This window comes from Canis lupus, chromosome 38 (genome assembly GCF_048164855.1).
Source record: "Canis lupus baileyi chromosome 38, mCanLup2.hap1, whole genome shotgun sequence".
Lineage (NCBI taxonomy): Eukaryota > Metazoa > Chordata > Mammalia > Carnivora > Canidae > Canis > Canis lupus.
The window spans coordinates 21,273,489-21,296,403 of NC_132875.1; the positions used below are offsets into that span (position 1 = coordinate 21,273,489).

Genomic DNA, 22,915 nt, shown 5'->3' on the forward strand with positions numbered 1-22,915 from the left:
TGATTATTAGCACACAGTCTAGCCACCCTGCAGGTAGTCAAGAGTATTCCTTGTACCTGAATCACTCGCTCAGAAAACCTAAAAATGGAACTTCCCTAAACTTCTTTGCTTTGTGCTAATATATCATACAGCTGAATCAAAACAGGTTTCTGGCCTTAAAAAAAAAAAAAAAAAGGCAAAGAACGCTTTTCAAATTTAATTTAAAATACCTCTTCCCTTGAATATGATGGCAGGATAAAACTCAGGGACCTTGAGTTTAATCTTGAGTGAATTTAATCTGAGTGAACTGAAGGCCATAAATGTCTACCATTATAAAGGGGTGCAGTGGGCGGGAGGAAGGAGTCATGTCCACCTAGCCTCACGCACAGAGACACACAGATGTCATCATAGGGTGGTTGCTTCCCCATTATCCAGGCACGCTAACATTTCTCTCTTCTTCATCAATTTTGAAGGCAGGAAATGGCTATCAGACAGAATATGTAATAGAGCAGACCTGTAAACGGCAGCACGTCTCCCACTTTAATTGACAGCACAGGAGCTCTGTAGGTGCCTACTTAGCACACATTTCCTGAGTGCCTATAGAAGACCAAGATAAAAAATGATCTCGGACCATATAAAATCTAGGGGTCTAGAGAACTGCCCTGCTGTCTTCTCTCCTATGATCTTACCAATTCTGTTCCCAAGAATTCAGGCAGTTTATCTTTGTTTATTTTATGAGCCATGAGCTTTAACTCCTTCTCTACTCCAATCCCTATACAAAGAAATACTTAGGAGAAATGCCAGCCTTACAAGGCTTTGACAATCCTTGGCTAAACAGTGAGCATCACCTCCCACCAGCTGGGAACTGGTTAAATAAATGATGGTACATCCATTCATAGAATGGAATTCTGCGCAGCGATTTAAAAAAAAAAAAAGGACACAGATCTTTTTGGACTAACATGAAAAGAATGTAAAAAAAAATTAAGTGAACAAAAGCAAAGTGAAGAACAGTGTGAGTGGTATGCTTCTATTTGTACTTCTCTTTATTTGATTTCATTATATTTCTAATGTAATTCTATTGTATTAAAGGGTACATCGGTGGTGTGGTTCATGCATAAATATCCCTGGAAGAACACAGAGAAACTGGTTTCAATCCCTGGCAGAAAGGAGAGGAAGTGAGGGTCAGAGATTGGGGGAAGCTCGACTTGTTCTGTATGCTCTTTTGAACTTTTGAAATTTTTTTTTTACAATCACAATAAAAAAAGAAACAGGATAAAAAGTAGACACTGCTGGATTGTGTGTTATGAAAGATTAGTGATGCAAACCTCAGGAAATCAGGAAACAGCCTCACGTAGGGCAAAAGAGAGGAGAAACCTGCTAAGCTAGTTTTAGAGCCTTTCCTTCACCTCAGCTGCTTTAGCAGGGTATAGAGAAAGAAGCCAGTGGCCTGAGACCAGGTGACCAGGGTTGTAGTTTTAATTATTTATTTAATTATTCAATATTTATTTATTTATTTAGAACATGTGTGTGCCAGCGGGGGTGGGGAAAGGAGAGAGAGAATCCTAAGCAGGCTCCATGCCCAGCATGGAGCCCATCAAGGGGCTTGATCTCATGACCTTGTGGTCATGAACTGAGCTGATATTGAGTTGGATGCTTAACCGACTGAGCCACCCAGGTGCCCTCAGAGTTCTAAGTTTTAGTCTTGCTGGGTCACTTAGAACAGCTACCGAACTTCTCTGGATTTGGAGTGTTTTTGTTTTTGTTTTTTCATCTTTCAAATGAGAAGGTTGGTTAGAAGATTTCTAAAAATCACTTCAAGCTTTTAAATTCCATGCTTATTTTCTTGGGACTCCTGCAAATGACTGACCTTTCTAGGACATGCTTCAGATTTCTAATTGATGTCACCCAGGCAGATCAATCTGATGACAGCTGAGAATGGGCAAACAGCTTTCTAGCAGAACCTCTGGGTTGCTAGGCACAACCAGCAACCTATGAGTCAAAGCCATGATAAGGGACCTCTTCCCAACTTTCCAAAAGAAAGGAGCTTCTAGGATGCAATACTCTGATGGCTTTGAAGGACACAGAAAAAAGCCAGGGGTGACATCTATGGAGTAGGGAGTCATCTGACATCTGCAGTTCTGTGGGCTTTGTATGGTTTGGCAAGCACAGGCAGTCAGGCTAGTATGCACACCCCCTTTTTTAAAATGTCCATTTCACCACCCCCCCAAAGCCCTTTTATCATGAAATGAATTATTTGATGCATTCCAAGCACCAGTCACAATACATCCATTACTACAGAAGCCCAGACAAAAAAATGTTCCTGTTAGTTGCAGAAATTTGCATACAATTTTGATAAGTAGCACTCTCTGGCCACAAATGATGGGAAGTGGGCTAGGGGTGAAAGGGTGGCAGGATTTGAGAGGTCACCAGTTTGTATGTGGTCGTCCCTGCTCTTACAAAAGGTCAACCTTGAATACACATGTCATAGCTTCACTGAAAGCCAAAAAGTAATTCTGACAGTCTTAAATACAGATTTTTAAGTCAAAATTTCTTATTCCATAAAAAAAATGGAAATCTTCTGCAATGTAATGAGATTGGGTCATTAAGTAGTGTTATATCTAAGTACTGCAGACAGACCAGCCAAACAATCCTATTATTAAAAGCCTCGAGAGTGTTCAACAACCTCCTGAGATAAGGAAGCTTGGGGTGGTGAGACAGCCCTTGTGATAGACAAGAAGTTCTCATACTGTCTAGCCCAGGCTTCAAAATGTCTTTATGCTTTGCACAGACTGCTCTTTCCTCCAGGAATGCCATTCCCCTCTTGAGTCACTGCCTCATTCACCTATCCCTCAAGATCAAGCACAAAAGTCACTTTGTGCGTGATGTTTCCCCAACTCCATCCACCCTGGCTACCGTTCACACACGTGTGCATGTATGCATTGAACATTTTTTATATTTCTTTTTTTTGATTGCAAAAATCAATCTATTGTAAGTATTTAGAAACATACAAAGTGAAAATGAAAGTTTTCCTTTCGCATGTCTAATGCCATCATTCCCCCTCTTTCCTCCACACCCTTGGCATTCCTGGGTTTAGCACAGTGTCTGGCACATAGAAGATTCTCGATAAATTATCGATGAGGAACTCAACAATGATTAATGAATAAGTTAATAATGATTGTGGTGATAATACATTTTTAGCACTTATTGAGCACTAACAACAAAATATTTTACAAAACTGGATGAATGGGCCAAAATATCATTCTGTTATTTTAGGTTTTAGCATTTTACTCATGAATATATTTAAAGGATATTATGATGAAATGATGAATTGGAAAAATATTAATCACTTGTTAAATGAAAGCAGATTATAAAACAATGTGCACAGCAACATTCCACTTTTTGACATAAAGTATAAATACTTATATTCACATAGATGTTTGTGTATGCAGAGGAAAAAAACAAGAAAGGGAATACACCCTAACATTGTCATCTCAAGGTAGTGCAATTATGAATGATTATTTTCTTCCTTTTTGTTTCTAAATTTATAACATATGCATGTTTTGATTCCTATAACAAGAAAAAAGTTATTTTAAAAGAATAATACTGTTAAGTCACTCCTTTTCAACAGTCTTCTCCAGGATCAAAAAATAAATCCAAAGAATTCTTAGTTTAAGTTAAAAAACAGATTTCATTTTTTAGAAAAGATAGCAAATCACTAGAGTTCTTAATGGAGAAAGGGCAATGTTCAAAGAAGAATTAAACAAATTATTCTAGTTGGAGGAAAAATTCAATTTATTGCATGCAGACTGTGTTTCTTGACTGAAAAACAAGTTAATCCCTCTCATTCAGAATCAGTATGCATATTCACTAGCTATATTTCATCTCACATCTGCAAATTTAATTTTTCCTTTCTTCGTTGTCAGAAGATGAGAAAATAAATTTTAGTCCCGGCAATGAATCCTACTTGGCAAGCTCAAAATAACTTAATTATTAAAAAGCAGCACCAAAGACCAGCCAGCAACCTTCCACAGGACTGTTAACACAACTTGAAAGAAAATCGGGTCCATTTGTCTAACAGAAGTGGGGGAATACAGTATTTGGAAATTCTCTGCAAACCAATGATGCTGCATTATTACCTGTCCTCTTGAATTTTAGTTATAATTACAAAAGGTAATTTCCCATCAACAAAAATTATAAAATACTGTCATCGCCTCACCTAGAAGAGATTATGGAGTTTAAAAATAAGACATGCGTTAGCCAGAATATTTGGATGTATCTCCCAAGAACCAAGAAATGAAGATCTCCTTTTATGACTCCCATGGAGAAGGAATTCTTTCAACAGAAGCCTACTAGTGGTTAGAATTCTAAAAGTCTTCCATGGGAAGGAAAAAAAAAAAAATAAAGAAAAGACTATCTTCCTAGTAGTGTTCTTGAGAGCATCTTTCTCTTGGGGGTCCCTTTAGACATATATAACTCGGAGATATCTGTGTCTTAATTTAGGTTGAGGAATGGTCTCTGAATATCCAAATTAAGATATTCAAAGACTGACCTTGCAACACTTGACAAGGACTCTGGGTTCCAAGTGTCCCTGTATGCTGCAAGTACTCCTCAAGAGCCACTGAACCGCCCTCACCGTGAAATAGAACTGCTCTGTCTCTTGCTGGTTGGCTCTCCTCTTAGCAATGCTGGGCTTGCTCATGAAGGTTTCTGAGACCGTGGACTTGACAGATTCCATAGAGTTGCTGTACTGGAAGCAGTCAGACACATCAAAATCCTCAACGGTCACAATGTCCTGGATGGTCTGCAGAGTGGCTTCCATTGTTTTCTTTACCTGCGACGACAAGGGCCAACATAATGTGTGAGGAGTGGGCTGCAGAGGAGCAGGTACCGGAGAAGCCTGGAGATGTGGGAGAGGAGTGGCTGGAGGGGAACGGAGGAGCTGCTGCTGAAGGCAGGGCTCTGCTGCCAGTTGGCTGGTGCCTGGTGAGTGACAACCATCACCTGGACTCTGTGTTACAGTGCCACTGTCCAGCGAGGACCTAAAAACCACCCCTCTTCATGCTATTTATTTGACCCAGCTCTTTTATTTAATGTCTACTTTTTAAGTTTAATATTAGCTCTTGCCCATAATCGAAGTGCTAAGAGAGTAAAACAAATCCAAACTGACCTCATGATGCAAAGAGCTTGTTAAAATGTGAGATGGGCCTCATCCCATAATGCCCCACAATCTGCGCTTCAACAAATCAGGGGACTTGTTTCCCCATTCACAAACTAAGTGACTCACCCCCAGGCCTTCCTGATCTTCCTGGGAAATGTAAGACCGATTGAGATGCCAGGTAAGAAGTCATGTGAGCACAAAAGAAAGAAGTTGGATAATTAATCATGCTGCCCTTTTGAACTAGTTGTTGAAAGCAAGCACACCAGGCCCAGAAGAAAGTCTTCATTTTCTAAGAGGATGGAGATGTTTTAAGTGTCAAAGTCAAAGGCCTCTGTTTGTTTGAAAATGCTGGAAAAAACCAGGCATGAGGGGGTGGTTTCAGAGACACAATATTGTTCACACAGCTGCCAAGTGCCATTTTGATTAAATGTGTAGAGGGAGGAAAAAAAGCATTTTGCAAAAGCTCAAAATAGAGTTCAACCTTTGGCAATGCAAGAGCAACTTCCTGGAGTTCAAGGGCAGGATGTAGAAGAGGGGGAAAATCCAAGGCTACATTTGGCTAGGAAATATTTGCAGCAGCCCGGACATTCTCTGCATGCTCCTTCCACCTGCTCCCAGATGGGCAGCAAGAAAGAGGTTGAACAGGGAAACACGGAGGGTCGCTCCAAGTCTCCTAAGCAGGAAACTCACCTCTTCGTTCTCAATCTTCAGGGTGGATAGGCGAGACTGCAGTTGCTGGCATCTCTGTACCAGCTCACTCTGGACAGGCTGCTGGGCACAGAGCTGGGAAGCCTGCCAAAAGAAAGCAACACCAGGTCAGGAAGAGGACACGGTTCTTCTGGCGGTTCCAGAGTCCCATTACTACTAATAAAAGTACTCGTGTTCAAGTTGTCAGCCTCACAGTTTCTGTGTGAAAATAAAAATCCAAAGGCAAATTGTGTGAACTTCTTCCAGGACTCACCAGCACAAAGAGGGAACAAGGAGTGGGACCTGTGTGGAAAGACCAGGTCTCTCCACTTGGGGCCGATCCCGAGGCTGGTGCTTGGCAGGGTCTGCAGCTCTGTGGAAGCCGGTGTTAGGCCAGAGAAAGGTGCCTTGGGCAGCCCCGGCTCTACACACACAATGCTTTGGCAGTGAGGATTTCCTGCTAGAAGTCCGAGTGGCCACCTCTCCAGCCCCTCCTTCATCCCCCTTCATGCACGCACCAGAGTGAAACCAGGAGAGAAGTGGGTCAGGAGGCTAGCCTGCCGCTGTTGGCAGCCAGCATGTGTTTATAAATCTGGGCCATGCATGAGAGCTCTGACTCAACGAGAGAAAGTAAAGCCAGGAATGAGTCCACAGGCTGTGCTAGAAGGCCCCGAAGGGCACAGAATCTGGTGGCACCTGGCACTTTCAAAGAGCCATCCTTTTGCCCCAGGCTTACACCAGATCTGTATGGGAAAGGCGTCTGCCCCTCCCCGAAGGACCACCGTCAATAGGCTTCAGCCTCCATGCAAAGATGGTTGAGCTACTGTCTCCGGGTGGCAGCATGGCTATGGCATGGGCACGAGGTCACCCACTAAAATTAATAAAATTATCAAAACATTCTACGTCCTGAGAAAACAAATGAACAAAAATCTATCCTAGTCCCCAGGATGACAGATGAGGAACAGAAGGCTGGCAGATTAGGAAGCAGGACCCACATGGAGGCAGCTCCTGTCACCTTGCCACCATGTGTCCCTTAGCCTCTTGTCTGAAGAGAGACATCTGGATAGAACTGGCCCCCTTCTTCCTCAGCAATGAGTGGGCACATTCACATGCCCACAGACTGTTCTCTTGCTTGGAAGACAAAACCTCTCTTCAAATGGAGGGGGCTGGGACTTGACCTTTCCCTCCATTGGCTTTTAAGCTCCAAACTGACTTGACCTCCTCCCCCCAGCTGAGGGGCTGGCCTGAGCCAGCTCTCAGATCTGAAGAGAGCTGACTTCACTCTGGCTCTTGGATAAGCAGACACAATGGAGAAAGCTCAGTGGCCAGGATGGGTTAGAGCCAAGAGTGAAACTCTCTGGCTGCCTGATGTCACTGGTCAGGCATCCAGAGCCCCACAAGCCTCTGGGGGCACCAAGAGTAGAGCCAAGCACCTCCTCCTAGTACATCTGAGAGTGTTTGGCATCAACTCATGTGCTGAGCACCCCAGAACACCAGGCAGTGTGGGGTCTTGGCCAATTTCAGGGCTTCCGGTCAAAATGCTACCCGAACCTTGGCCCTCGTCCAAGGACTTCCAGGCAGCTCCCTCTTGTTGCCTCCACGGTCTACAGACAGCCCACACTCGTGGGGACAGACTGGCTGCAAGGACCAAGAAAAACTCGCCTTCTCATCTTTTTATTTTTGACCCCTAGGAAGGCTAGGCCAGAATGCAGAACCTTTGCAAGATCTAGGGCCGACCCCAGCCCCTGCCTGGCTCAGCCACTGATCAGCTGTATCACACAAAGGGAGGACCCAGGCAGAAGAGTGAACTATTGATGTTAAAGTAACCCAGACCTAGCAGGGAGGTCTCAGAGAGGGAAAAATGACCTCCACGCCTGTGCCTTTAAGAAGCAGCGGGGCTGTGCTTCAAGCTTTGGCAGAGGTCCTCTACCGGGGTGCAAGGTAATACATTCCAGCTGTGCTCCACAGTATGAAACTAAGGCACTGACAGGGCTACGAGGGGGCCTAAGCACCCAGCATTTGGATTCTCCCTTTATGGAGACAAGCTGTTTGGCTCAGAGGGCAACTCAGTCAACACCAGAAAATGTATCACTCTGCTCAGCTGGTCCTCAAGTTCCACTGATTCTTGGGAAGGAATGTCAGTGGCAGCTGGAGAAGGGGACTGGAAGACAAGTTGGACCAGAAGCCAGGGCAGGTGAGGAATGGGGCTTCCTGGGGCTCGGTGACATTCCCCCCAACTGCACACGCTGCCATTTCACTTCCCCATCTGTTCAGACACTGACATTTCCTTAGTCACAGAAATGGAAACAAACTATACATGGTTTGGTTTTCCCTGAGGAGAGGAAAGAAATCATCTCCATGTTCTTGTCTTTAGGATAGATATGTCCCACTCTCTGTTATGGCTTATTGATGACAGCAAATCCTCTAGTTAGACTGTAATAGTTGTCATTCTAGAATAGGGTTTTTTTCTAAAAAACATCTAGATACTAATCCTAATGAAAACACCATTCCCTTGTTGAGAGGACATAGTTATTTTTCAGCCACCTAGCATCCCTTCCTCCTTCTCCGGTGACTTTGGCCTGACTGTCCTTGGCAGAACCTCCTACCCCACAATCCAAGTGGTGTATTTTGGATGAGGCTCTCCACAACCCTGGGATGGGTTAGGCTTATGACTTAGGCTTAAACCAACCAGCCAACTGCAGACACCCAGCCACAATAACTAGCTCAGTGCTAAACATAGCAGCCAGTCAGAACGAAGAAGACACAATGAGAATTTTGTGGGGGCTTCTAGAAGGGAAGCAGATACTCCTTCCATTGGATTTGGACCTATAAGAAATCAGGCTGGAAATATAGTCACCTTGCCCTTATGGGATAAGAGCCTACTTGAGAATAGAGCCAAGATACAAGATGTGAAGCAGAGAGAGAGAAAAAAAAAAAAAAAGCAAAAAACCAAAAACCCGAGTCTTGATAAATCCCCACTCCTAAATCCAACCACACCTGAAGATCCATCTATTTCTATTATGTAAGCCTATACATTCTCCTCCCAATTTCATCTGAAGGTTAAAGGCTAGCTCCTACTGGCAGGAATCAGGGTCACTCTGATTCGCATGCACAGCCACTCCAAGTGGAACCAAATATTCAGAGCAGTGAAACCCAAAGAGCTTCTTGTTACTCTCACTTTGTTCAGATCCTTCTTGTTTTAGTCTTAGAGGTTCAACATTCAAAACAGGGCCCCCATGTTCCCTAGCCTGGGCAGACAGCATCAGGCCTCTGGGATGACATCTTAGCTCCTGTCTTATCTGTAGGTGCCCATTCTTTTTTGTTCAATACGCCAGCAAAGCTATACCCCTTATTGTAATCTTCTAAACTCAAGAGAATAAGATCCTTCAGATCTCTGCCAAGTGACATAAGATCACATCACTTCTGCCCACTTGGCTCTCCCTCCCCATCAAAAGCCTTGAGTATCTGGTTGCATCTCAGCTCTTCTTCCAGACTCACCATTTGGAGGCCTCCTCCAAATCCTTCCCCCTTCCCATACTGAACTGTTAGTTTTTATACACCTATTGTTTTCCACCTCCTCTGATCCTGCTGGACTCTCTGGGGGCCCCACTCTATGCATATCTGGAACCCTCTCTCAACTCCCCAGACTGGAAGCTCCCAGAGGGCCCTAATCCCCACCTTCTACAGTTAAGCCCAGCAGCCGCTCAGTAGCTCTTTGCCAAATGAGTGGAATACTCCTCACTCAGCTGAAAGTAAGCCAACCCCAGGCCTTCCTCTCCCCAGAATAACATGGCCTTAGTGTAGTGAATCCAGACACAAGTGAGCTCAAGCCCTGGAGGGGGTGTGCTGATGGGAAGGAGGCCTCACCATGTCCCCCATGTGGGGCTGGAATTCAAACTTCATAGGTGGGCAGAAGACATTGTTGTACATCTCCATGAGGCGCTGCTTGTCACTGGTGGCATCCAGATTCTCGACAGCATTCTCGATGGCATCCAGACCCTCGTGCTTTGACTGCTCCAGATTCAATTCAGCAGAGAGGAAGGTACGTAGCGCCCGGTTCAGGCTAGCATGGTAGCCCAAGTCACAACACTGCTGTGGGATGGAGAAGGCATGTGAGCAAACCATGGACAATCTCACAGCTGGGCAGAAAGGGAGTGTGGCCCCCAGGGCAGCTCGGACCATGTCAGCAGGACTGGCTGTGCAGCCGGAACAAGGCTGACATTCTGACTTCCAAGATCCAGGTGAAATTTCTGGTTTCCATTCCCAGTTCAACGGTAGACACACCTCAGAGGGCTATGGGCTGGTTGAAAGGAAGAGGACTCAACAGAACAGGACATTATTTCATCATGTGCTGCCCAGGGGTATTCCGTAAACATGAGAAGAGCTAAGGGTTCAAGGGAACCCTCTTCCACTTCAGGGGTTTCTCTGTGGATACCATTTTAACAAAATACAACCATGAAAATACAGCCTGCCACTCCCTGAAGGTCACTGTGGTCAAGTCACTACCTATGAATCAAACCAGGCCATTTCACCATTCCAGGCTCACAGTGCACAAGTGTCGCAAGAGCAGCTGGTTTACACAAACACTGAACTTCAGTGGGAGAAGAGAATGGGGATCAGACTCTGTCGTCCATTGTCACCCCCACCAGTTCCTGACATTCGAGGACAGCCTTCGCTCCAGACTTGGATTTCTGCACTAAAGCTCCTCCCCGACAGAAACAGCATTTATAAGACCAAACATTTCTAAGTGTCAGTCTTACTGGGAAAACTCAGATCATGTCAAGGATCCTGACTTTCTAAAGCAAACTGGGGAGCGGGGGGGTGTATGAGAGAGGCAAGAGTATAAAAAAAAAGCACTGAACAGGAAATCAAGCAACCTTGGAAAAGCCACTCCCCAACCCTGAACCTATATCCTCAGCTGTCAAATGAACAGATCTGGCCAGGTCAGTGGTCTACAAGCTGTGGATCAGAGCTGTACAGTTCAATGCCACTGCTCAGGCTGCTCTTGAGAAGGGGGTAAAAGGAAGCAACCAGTAGGACTTGGGAGCCCTTCTCTCTGGTTCAACCAAATCAGCTCTGCTCTTTTGTCTACTTAATACATTGGGATTCTATGTAAGGTCTGGTTTGAAGAAAGAATTCTGCTAGAGAAAAAGCCTGAAAATACATGGACTAATTATAATCCCCAAGGCCGTCTTCAGCAATGGCACTCTAAAATCTTATAATATTCCCCATCTCTCCCAAAGGATCCTGAGACTCAAATTCCTTTGTCATCCATTATCCCTTCTATTGCTTAAGCAGCTTTGAGATCCAGAACCTGAGAAGAAACATCAGAGAAGAATCCATGCATAGAGTAAGACCATCTGCCTGACTACTGTTTCAGTCTATAGGCAGGCATCAAATTAACTTCCCCAGCCCTTCCCCTCATTATGTTCACGTTGGGAGCAGCCATGATTGGGGAAGAAAAAGCATGTGACGTGTGCTTTTCCTCCCAGCATCCCACAAGAAGCTCAGTGACACAGCGCCTGTTGGGCTGGGCTCTGGGTCAATGCCAACAAGCTCTGGCAGGTGCCTGGCTGCAGCTCAAGAACAGCAGTTACAGCTGAACTAGGGGCAGAGGATGGAAAGACATTAAATTCAGTTGGGATGGAAGAGCAAATGGAAGCAAGACAAAAGCAGCTGACTGGGAGACTCATGTGCAGGGGCCATTTCTCCTCCGAAAGACACTGCTGGTCTAGCCAGGCTGCCCTTGAACCTGCAAACCTTCCTGACTAGTTCTATGCAGATGCTGATGATGAAACTGGATGCCTGTGAATCTGTGAACAGAAGTAACATGGCCTATAGGGCTGAGCAAGTAGGGAGCTTTTGAGTGCAGAAGAGAATTGGGGGGGGGGGGCGGGGTGCCTCTCATCATCTTTACCTATTTTTGGTGACTCCACTTTCCTCTTCATTCTCTCTACCTCTACCCTGATTCATACCCTTTTCTACACCAGTGCTGTCTGCTTCACTGTCTTCAGAAATGGCTTTTGTTATGCCACTTGCCAGCTAAAGAACTTACAAAAGCTTTCAGTTTTTTCCTCTCTTTCTTTTTTTAAGATTTTTTTTAAAAGTTATTCATTTGAGAGAGAGGGAAATTGAGCAAGACCATGAGCAGGGGGGAGGAGCAGAGGGAGAGAGAGAAGCAGACTCCCTGCTGGGCAGAGAGCAGACATGGGGCAAGATCCCAGGACCCCGAGATCATGACCTGAGACAAAGGCAGATACTTTACCTTCACCAATTGAGCCACCCAGGTGCCCCAGCTTAGTTTTTTCTAAAGTGAAGTCCACCTTCCTCATTTTGGAAATTTAAAAACACCTCGACTTTACTAAGTGTGTGTACTGTATACCTGATGTGCACTAAGTGCTTTATGGACATTCTGCATCTGAATCCTCATAATAACTCTAGTGAGGTTGGTATTATCTTACTTTCTCAGACTAGAAAGTTGAGGCTCCGTGAAGTTAAGCAAAGTCAACAGCCAGAACAAATTATAATCTGCCTTGCAGTCTGACCATCCACATCATCTCCCCTCTATTCCATTCCTCAGCCTCTTCTGCTCTAACCAATGACATGATCCTGCTTAGGATAGACAATGGGAAAACAGCAGGCCTCAGGCCTCAAATCAGCTGCACGACCACAAGCAAGGAATTTAACTCCCCTTGGCCTCCAAGGGGAACAACAGCAGTCTCACAGATCATAGTGAGGCTGAAAAAAGGCAATGTATTTACATATGTTTGGCATCATGCAGATACTTCGACATCAACCACCAAGATCCCCAAATCCACTGACCTCTGCCCTTACCCCAGCATTCTCCCTTCTTGACATATTTTCCACTCTTCTCACTTGGTGGAAATGGACCCAATCTTCAAAATCCAAACCTAATTCCCAGCCTCTGGGAAGCCAGCCAGCCCTGCAACCCTGGCATCTATTAACCTTGGCCTCTACTCAGGGCCAAAGCACACCAGCCCTCATGTGACAGCAAACACACTGCCTCACTCTGAGATTTGCCATTTCCTATCACCCCAAGCAGAAGACAAGCCTCAAAGAGGGCCTGGCCAGTGTCATTCCTCCTTTGTATCCCTCACCAAGAAGCCTTGCTCATAGTAGGCATTTAATACACATCAATTGATTTTAGCCTCTTAGGAAATAACCCATTTAGGCTGAATACCAATCTAAGTCATGTGGGTAGACATGGCCACTGGAAGCCCCTTATATCGCTCAGTCTGTATGGCCTATGGAAAGCAGGGAGCTTTCTCCAGCTGCCGGCTACCTCACTGATACAATTGTTCTGTAGCTTCTCTGTGCCAGTGAGTGGGGGTCTGCCTCACAATGTGCCGTCTGGCTCCTCTCTGCCTCCAGCCAACCAGGGAGACTTGGAATTGGTTTTACAGAGCCGTGGCTATCCACAAATCTCTGTGAGTGCGACAGCCAGAAACTGAGGCCTTAGCAAAGAAGCAATTTCTGGCAAGGTTAGGTAAACGAGATTTGAATATTTCATCTCTGTTCCCAAGAGAATCCCAGTGAGTAGAGGCAGCACATTATTTTCCTCACAATGGGGACAAAGTATGCTTTTGGTGGCTTCTGATGAGTTCTGTGGCCACGCTGAGCTCCCCTGGCCATTTCTGGGTTATATAAATGTTTGATGAAAACTCTCTCAGGGGAAATCAAATTTTTATAAGAATTTAATGATAGCCCATCCAGATGTGTGATGACTTGAGTTGACAGCTCATTAACCCTTTACTGGTTCACGTCCTCATGAAGAGACTCTAGAGAAGGCCTAGAAAAAAAAAAGGGTATTTCATAATATCCACTTCTAGTTCACACAGAAGAGAAAAATAAATGCCCTTTATAAAATTTCCTGTGAAGAAGGCGGAGTTCCCTCATGTCCAACTTGGGTGCACAAGGTGTCACAGACTCTCTCTACCCATGTATGTAGCCTTCACAAACCTCCAGCTATGCATGAGCACAATGCCCTGTTCTTCATTCATCCATCTGCTCCTGGGTTGGGAAAGCCACAGGAGTACGGGGGAGGAAAGCCACATTCCAATGAGCCTACAGTTCTTAGACTCCATCAAGTCAGCTCAGAATGTCTTTTTGGCCTGAAGTCAAGGTTTCTCTGGTGTGTGTTAGATGCTTCGTGTGGGTTTCTACAGTCTAAGTTTAAATCTTATTATCTTATAAAATGAAGTCAAAGGGTAGTCCTTGTGTCCGTGCACTGGTGTCGATAAAAATAACTTCCTTTGACTTATCCTCAATGCCCTTAGCACACATTGCGCTTCCGCACCAGGAGGAAGGAGGCAGCATGGTGCATGTAACATGGATGGCGACAGACTGGCACAAGACTCATCCTACGTCATAAAGCAAGTTCTGGATACTGTCAAGATCAGAAAGCCAAGGTACCCAGGCTCCCCACTCCCGCCCTACCGATTGGTTTGCTGCCAAAGTGTTCTTTGGGCCATTTTTATTGCCTGGGTCATTTAGAAAACTACTGATACACAGACGAGCAGTGGCGATGCTCAAAAACATCATGCTGGATAAAAAGGGGGCCAGGTATGAAAAGTATATACTATAAAATCCCATCTTTACGAAGTTCTACAATAGGCAAAACTAATTTATGTTGAAAGAAATCAGAACAGTGGTTGCCTTGGGGTAAGGGACTGAGTGGGAAGAAAATAGAGGAACTTTTTGAGGTAACGGAAATGTTCTCTATTTTGATGGACATGTAGGTTACCAGGGTGCTGGAATTTATCAAAACTCTTGAAACTATTAACACTTAAGTTCAAGCAGTGTATATAAATTATATCTGCAGGTTGTATTAAAAGGCATAAAAAGGGGGAAAAAATCTTGCCTTACGAAATCACGTTCTTCCTCCTCCTTCTATTCCTTTCTTCCTTCAATGAATTATACTATGTGCTCAGCTATGTATTAAGCACTGTGCATGTTTTTTAAAAAAAGAATATCTTAATATATAAAGTTTTTTTTAAAGATTTTATTTATTTATTCATGAGAGACACAGAGAGAAAGAGGCAGAGGCATAGGCAGGAGGAGAAGCAGGCTCCATGCAGGGAGTCTGATGTGGGACTCGATCCTGGGACTCCAGGGTCACGCCCTGAGCTAAAGGCAGACACTCAACTACTGAGCCACCCAGGCATCCCAATATATAAAGTTTAAAAAATATATATATTTAAGTTATCTCTACACCCAACATGGGACTTGAATTCATAACCCTGAGATCAAGAGTCGTATGTCTTCTGACTGAGCCAGCCAGGTGCCCCAGTTTATGTATTAAGGTAAAGAGAGGACTTGGTTCCTGCCCTCATGGAGTTTACAGAGACTAAGAGACATTCCTCTGTTCTTAGTGCAGGGACTCAAACTTTTTTTGACTTCTAACTCACAGTAAGAAATACATCTTGTCATACACACACACACACACACACACACACACACACACACACACCCCTAACATAACAAATTCACAAAATAAAATTTAATCTTACTAGTATGATGTACTCACATATTTTATTTTCTTTCCTATTCTATTCTAATCCCTTCATTAAAAAAAATAAGTCAAACCCATAAAAGTGATTTCATGACTCCCCCCTGATGGATCATGACCTATAGTTTGAAGAACACTGTCCTGGGGCCCCTTGGGCTTACCTTTAACGCTGCAATTAGCCAATTACATAGAAAATATCATACAATGTCTATGAATACCTCTAGGGCAAAAATTATTTTATACCTTTTGTACCCTTGATGCTAAGCACATAGCCTCATTCCAAATAAATATTTACTTAGCCGAATAATGTTACCAGCTTAAAAAAACAAAAAAAAGAGTAATGAATCTGTCCTCACCTTAGAAAAAATAAAAACAAAACAAACAACAAACAAAACAAAAGCAACTTACTGAGTGGCCTGGAATGGTGCCAACCCAGACTTGCTCACAGTAGCCTACACCCACACCCCGAGTGTTAAGGAGGCTGGCAGGCTGCTTTTTCATGAGACTTCATACCACATCCCATGAAGACAGGCTCTTAACATACCTTTCTTATTCTTCTTCTTTAAAGTGAGAATAAGTAGCAAAATAGCTTGTTTCTTAGACATTTTAAAATACCTACTCACATCTGATGGAGGGTCTATGGATTGCCAAGGTCTCTCTCTCACCCCACTCCCAGATCAGCATTTTGGTGAAAGGGGTGAGGAAGTTACCCTGGGGGCAAGAAAGGAAAGGACAAACCAGAGGAAGAGGTGTAATGGACTGCATGGCCTAATTTTCTTTTTCAACAAATGTGAGATAAGTAGCAGAAATGGAACATAGAAAGAACTGATTCTCTTCCTTGTGCTGAGAACAGGTGTCTCTCCCAGTAGCAAAGAACCATTCCCCTCACGAGGAGAAAGGATCCTGTGTAGGGCTCTGACCTCCACTGAAGGACAGTGTTCAGATTGGCATCAACAAGCAAGGAGAACAAAGTGGTGCCTGAACAGGCATCAGGGCTCCACTTACCCAGTAAGGCAATGATACCCGGGGCATGAAGAGGCTGACATCTATTGAATCAAAAATCCCTGGCTCAAGGAACTATTTTAGAAATGTTCCCCAAGCATGTGGAGTCAGATTTCAGTACCAATGATTTAGTCCAATTTTTCTGTTTGCCAGAAAGAAGTGGGGGAGAGGGGAGCAAAGTGAGCAAAACAGTTCAGTGATAAGCCCCATATGACCTGAATCTTAGACCACACACCAAATACTCATGTGTGAAGCGTGGTAGGTTCATTCACTGAGAAACTAAGTTGGGCAAGGGGGCAAGGTCTGGCCAGGAAAGTCCAGTGGCTGCCCGCTAACAGCTAGAGGCAAATAGCAGGCCTCAGAGAGGATACCAGCTCAGGTCCGCCCGAAGCCCCAGAGGGTGGCTGCTGACACAAAGTCAGCTGACTCCAGGCCCCCCACTTTGAAGACTGGAGGGAAGAGCGTACTCTTGCAGCTATAGTCCAGGCTGGCTCAGGCAATGGACCGGCTGGGAGTCTGCAGGTGAGAGAGATTGCAAGGCTGACCCCCAAGGTCAAAGACAAAAAGCATATTCCTTGTGTCTAAGCCATGCAAAACACAGGTGTCTACTCATCTGCTTTTCTCATCATCTTTGGGCCATATGTCAGAAGGCATGGGCCCTACGTCAAGGGCATCCAGCTTCCTACTGACCAGGGCCCTCATTTGCAGTGTAACTGAGGGCAGGTAACCTTGAGCCTAGATTCCTAATCTTCAAATTGGAGATAGTAACACTGATCCACAGGGTGATGTGATAGTCAAATGAAATAATACCAAGAGATATTAACTATCTAAATATGAGGTATGGCATTTTAGCCCTTTAGCTCTTGCCACTCACTCCTACATGCAAGTGGCTGATCTAAGGAAATATTTCCTGGGAGAGACGTGCACTACAGTTATGAGCATGGGTTTAATAATCAGCCCCAGGGATAAATCTTGGCTCTGTCACTTATTAGCTGATTCTGGATGAGTCATCTAGACTCTGAATTTTAGGGACGCCTGGGTGGCTCAGTGGTTGAGCATCTGCCTTCGGCTAAGGTCGTGATCCTGTGGTCCTGGGATCGAGTCCTGCATCAGGTCCATGCAAGAGCCTGCTTCTCCCTCTGCCTATGTCTCTGCCTCTCTCTCTCTGTGTGTCTCTCATGAATAAATAAATAAAATCTTAAAAAAAAATAAATCAAATAAACTCTGAATTTTAAACTCTAAAAATGGACGAGTGCCTTCCTCTCAGGATCCTAGTAAGAACTGAATAAGATAAAGTATAAAGGGCTTCACCTGGTATCTGAAACATGGCAAGCCCCTAATGGACCACAGCTACTATCTTCATAATTCTTCTAAAAATGCTTGAAGATGCCTGAGCAACAGACTAGGGAACATCCGGACAATTCTCCAAAACCAGGAAGAAGATGCCCTTGAGCCCCCAGCTTTAAGCACTTACATCAATAAGGTCAGACAGGTCGTGGATGTAGTACTTGAAGACAGACGCATTGGTTGCCTCCAGAGCCAGTAAGTACTCATTCCGGGCTTTAATGGCCTTCAACTTATTCTCTGTGTACTTGGCTTGGCGCTGAAAAGGGAACAAAAGTTCAATTCTACTTTTTTTAAAGGGGAGACTGTTCTCTAAAAGATGAAAGTACAGTACATTCGAGAACCACAATTGTACTGCTACTCCCTATGCGCGTCTGCCTTAAATTGGGTTCTAATTCTGTTTAATGAGATTCAAGGGCATAATGTAGATCAATTCAGGAAAGGTTAATGAGGCTCCCTACTTTAGATGCACGTCCCACTTTGATTGTAACTACTAACACCATTCTCCATCCTTGTACCGGACCCGGAAGAAGGCATCACTACATCTGCCCCAGGATACAGGGCACCTGAAGCCAAACCCTAGGTCTGCAGTCCCTCTGCCAGGTATGAGAAAGGTTTCTAATGTTTCTTGTGGATCTGCTACAGGTGAAAAACTTGGAGCCTCCATGCCCATGTTCCTCCAGTACCTAGAATTTCTTCCAGGGCAGATGGCAAAGACTCACGTTTGACCATTAGGCACTAAGGAAACCAGAGTTTCTTTGTCCTTCTCTTCATAGCCCCTACTGGAAAACTTCTATTAGCCCTGACTCCCAGAGTGCTCCTCCCCAGCCCCCACAGATGCTGAAACATACACACCTTCTCCTTCATCTTCTCAATCTTCTTCACCGAGCTTCTTCGGACGTGCTTCTCTTCAATGCGGACATTGGATGAGGAGTCAGGGGAGCGTGGGGTCTGCCGGTCTTCCTGCTTTACCGATTTTCCGATTTGCTTCTCCTCCTGCTTCTCTGCCTCCTTTAGCTTGCTCTGAGCACTGATGCTGTCGGCATTGTACATGTGATATGTCTTCATGACCTGCAAGACATCCCCCACCCCCGCCCCCAGAGGTCAAGCCAATGGGGTCAATTCTCTGCTTTACAGACTAACAGATTCAGGGACCTGTCCCACATGAAGCAATATCCTCATGCCCTTAAGGGAAAAATTCTTAAGTGTTTGGTTCAGCAAACATTGTATATTAAAGACCACCCAAAGCACAGGAAAGCAGCATTTGAACTGAGCCAATAAGTCTTATTAAAATGGCTTCATGTCTTCCGTCACGTATTATTTACTTCTATTTATTAACACCTATAATCATTCCTCTTTCATATCGGCTAAGTAATTTCTATCACTTTGCCATCACACAACACCAAAGACACAAGAAACCCCCTCACCACTTGGATCTCAAGAACAAAGCCCTTCCCAAGCAGGGTAGGAACCCTGGGGAGGCCAGCACAGCCTGCAGAATAGCCAATCTTTTCAGACCTTTCAGATATAAAATGGGGAAGAAGAAAGGCTCCAAAAGCTCTTTGTGCTGGCCTAGCATTCTAGGGATCCCGTCTGTCTGCTTCAGGTACATTGAACTCACTACAACGACAGCAGCAGCTTTCATTTCTTGAGCACGTAGTATATGCTTGGCTTTGTGCCAAGTGCTATACACACAAATACAGCAACCCTGTGATCTAGAAAACAACCCTATGAAGACTGTTAATCCAGCCAACAATTCAGGTAAGAGCCTAAGAAGGAATAAAACCCACATCAGGTGAAACCAGAGTTGCCACAGGAAGGAAGAAATGTTAAAGGAGAGAAATGCAATTTTCAAGTTTCCCACCAAAGCCACTGTTGGGGAGTCCAATCTCTTTTCTTAACAAAGAAGCCTAGAACTTGTGTATATTTCCTCCCAAGCATACTTCCAGCCACACGGTGCCTGCTCTTCCCTGCTGGAGCTCTGTTTCCACACAGGGAGTCTCTAGCTTCTATCTGGGAATTAAAAATGCTGATTACAACTAAGCAAGCTGAAGTGTAAGAGTGCCGATATTTTGATGCTGTGCAATCTCTTTAAGAGGGAGAAAGAGAGTGTGGGATGCATGTATGTGGGGTTGGGTTGCAGACTGAATAACAGAGGGGAGGAGGGGCATAATATTGATAATAATTTCTATCGCTTACTTAGTATGTGCTGTGTGTCAGAGGCTTTATGTGTGTCGCCTCAATGAACCCTCACATCAACTCTATGAGACATGTCATTATCTCTACTTTTAAAGATGGGGAAGCCGAGGCTCAAAGGGATTAAACTATCTCACCCAAGGTCACGCAACTAGTAAATGGCAGAATCAGGATTCAAACTCAGGTTTGTCAGACCATAAAGTCCACATTCTGAGCTACTAGGCACCAGTGTCTTCCTCTAAATAGACCAGAGCCGGGTTAGTTGGTAGGAAAGGTTAGGTTTAACCAAGACTAGTTTGAAAAGAGGAACTGGTTTTATCAATGGCTTTGTGTTAGAGTGGTGGTCCCAACTGGGGGCTAATCTAGAGACCTTTGTTTTTTTTAAGATATTTATTATTTATTTATTTATTTATTCATTCATTCATTCACTCATTCATTCATGAGAGACACACATAGAGATTGAGAGAGGCAGAGACACAGGTAGAGGGAGAAGCAGGCTCCACACAGGGAGCCCGGCGCGGGACTGGATCCCGGGACTCCAGGATCATGCCCTGGGCTGAAGGCAGGCTCTACTCACTGAGCCACCCAGGGATCCCTTAGAGATCCCTTAAATCCCTTAGGATTTTAATGGTTACAACTTGGGAGCTTGCTCTGGCATCCTGTGGGTAGAGGCCAGGGAGACTGCTAAACAGCCAGTGCACAAGACCCCATAATAAAGCTGTCTACCCAAAATGTCCATGGTACCAAGGTTGAGAAACCCTGGGTTAGAGGGACCTTATGGATGTACTAATGCCTTAGAATCAGCGAGAGGTAGTGGAAAGAATAAAGAATACTGGGACATTGACAAAGTCAAAGTACATTAGAGTTTAGATGTCTCATTTTGGATACAGAATGTTTTAAATCAGCTTCACGTTATTTTCAACCTGACATTATTTCCTGTAAGTATAAGATCAACTCTGTATATTCTCTACAGAGGAGAAGTGATATTTAATACCTGGTACCATTAAAAACCCTTCTAAGTAATTCAAACAGTCCTCCAGATTCCAGGTTGACTAAGAAGTGAAGAAGAGTCATCTGTTATCCAGACTGAAGAAGGGTATTCAGGAGACTACTTTTTTTCTTTTTATCTGAATGTGGATTCAAAAGCTTGAATGAACAGTTATAAAAATGAATGAGTTTTTAAAAAGTGATTTTCCATTTCATGAGGATGCATGATGGATAAAGAAGAAACACTAAGAATGAATATGAGATAAAAAAGGACTCAAAGGAATAATACCCGGAAGACAACAATGAAGTAATAAAAATTAGTGATTTGTGATTTGTATTGCTCCTTTCCACTAAAGAACTTTCTTTAAAAGAGTTACACTACCTCATCTAAATAAAACTATGAATTCCTAAGGGTAAGTACCTCTTCTGTGTTCTCTTCTCCACAGTTGGGAAATGTGTCATGTACATAGTTGGTAGTTTTAAAATCAATGTGGTTGCCCAAATGACTTGATGACACCAGGTCTCTCCTCTGTGGAAATATGGAAGAAGTATAGCTAGTATCCTTCAACTCAAGGAAAAACTGAGGTATCCAGAGGCCAAAGCTTGAATAAGTGATGCCAAAACAATTGGGAGAAATAGAGAAGTCAAAATAGGACCTGGAGAAATATATACATATAGTGAGGCAAATATAAACTAGGGAAAAAATCCAGAAGTTGAAATTCTCAGTTCTACAAAGAGAATTCACTTTACTTCAAAAAAATGAAATCTTAATTCATGCCATTAGCTCTGCTCTGCTCTCTCCCCAAGCCAGACTAAAATAATAGAAAAGAATTTATTATTATTATTATTATTATTATTTAGATATAAACTGAGGAAAACAAAAAGAATGAAAGCAGCACCTAAAAAGCAGGGAGGCAAGTAGTAAATTATCTACCAAACCCTAAACCAAAAGTAGGCAGAGGCAAGAAGCAACCAGCCTTACATCACAGAAGCCCCAAGAGGAACTGGTGGTGGCAGTGGGATGAAGGTGGAGCTAAAACAAGAGAAACTACTGAAAGCCTAAGAATTGTTAGATTCCCAGATCCCACCCCTCCCCCTCCATTGTGGAGAACTAGAGGCATATTCTCTTATAGAAGGCCTATGGATTGGGACACCAGGCTCAGCTGAGGATAGGGGGTACTGAACTTAGAATAGGAAGATCAACTGAAAATGCTATACTGAATGTTGTGATGGCCCTGGCACCTTCACAGACTAGGCAGGTCACAGACGAGGCAGGAGGTCAGGAGAGCCTTGTCTGGGGAATCTGACTATCCAAGATAAAAGACCTAGAAATACTGATATCAGGGCTTCCCTAAGGACACACCAGTCAGATCACCCTCCAGTAAAGACCACCGTTGGCACAGAACTTCCAACTAGCTTTTCAATGCCTCCCTTTAAAATATGAAAAGGTAGGGCAGCCCCGGTGGCTCAGCGGTTTAGCACCACCTGTAGCCCAGGGCGTGATCCTGGAGACCCGGGATCGAGTCTCACGTTGGGCTCCCTGCATGGAGCCTGCTTCTCCCTCTGCCTATGTCTCTGCCTCTCTCTCTGTGTCTCTCATGAATAAATAAAATCTTAAAAAAATATATGAAAAGGCAGCTAAAGATTACCAAACATTTAAGAAAAATATCTAATATGAAAGGCCAAAACCATTGAGAGGGAACAGAAGGTATACAGAAAGAAGAAACCTTCAAAACCAATGAATAGTATCTCTAGATACATCAATGAAAAACGAAAAGACACTGTATCATGAAATAAGAACAGAATGCAATAAAAGAGGAACATTTAGAGAACAAGAAGAGAGATCTTGGCAATTAAGATTCAATTCAAATATCTCTCTAAGGAGCCCGATTTTATGCCCTTCTTCTGGGAAGACATGTAAATGTTATCACCTCATATTTTACTTGCTGCTTTACTCTTGTGTCTCTTCTATTAAAACTAAATGCCTTTAGTTCAGGGACATCTCTTATTTGTCTTCGTATTGCTAGTGCCTA

General features: G+C 44.0%; 1 protein-coding gene across 12 annotated transcripts in view; it reads right to left on the reverse strand.

Annotated features, from left to right (window-relative positions):
• The window catches only part of SRGAP2 (SLIT-ROBO Rho GTPase activating protein 2), a 234,822-nt gene that overhangs the window by 51,780 nt on the left and 160,127 nt on the right, over positions 1-22,915 (reverse strand). For 10 of the 12 annotated variants that reach the window (XM_072815063.1, XM_072815060.1, XM_072815061.1 and 7 more), the window contains exons 6-10: positions 18,555-18,770; positions 17,830-17,958; positions 9,692-9,916; positions 5,828-5,929; positions 4,613-4,810 (exon numbers count right to left, since the gene is read on the reverse strand). In XM_072815063.1, coding sequence (XP_072671164.1) covers positions 4,613-4,810; positions 5,828-5,929; positions 9,692-9,916; positions 17,830-17,958; positions 18,555-18,770 — 870 coding nt within the window. The remainder of the gene's footprint in view (positions 1-4,612; positions 4,811-5,827; positions 5,930-9,691; positions 9,917-17,829; positions 17,959-18,554; positions 18,771-22,915) is intronic. The other 2 variants (XM_072815064.1, XM_072815062.1) reach the window with 1 other exon arrangement.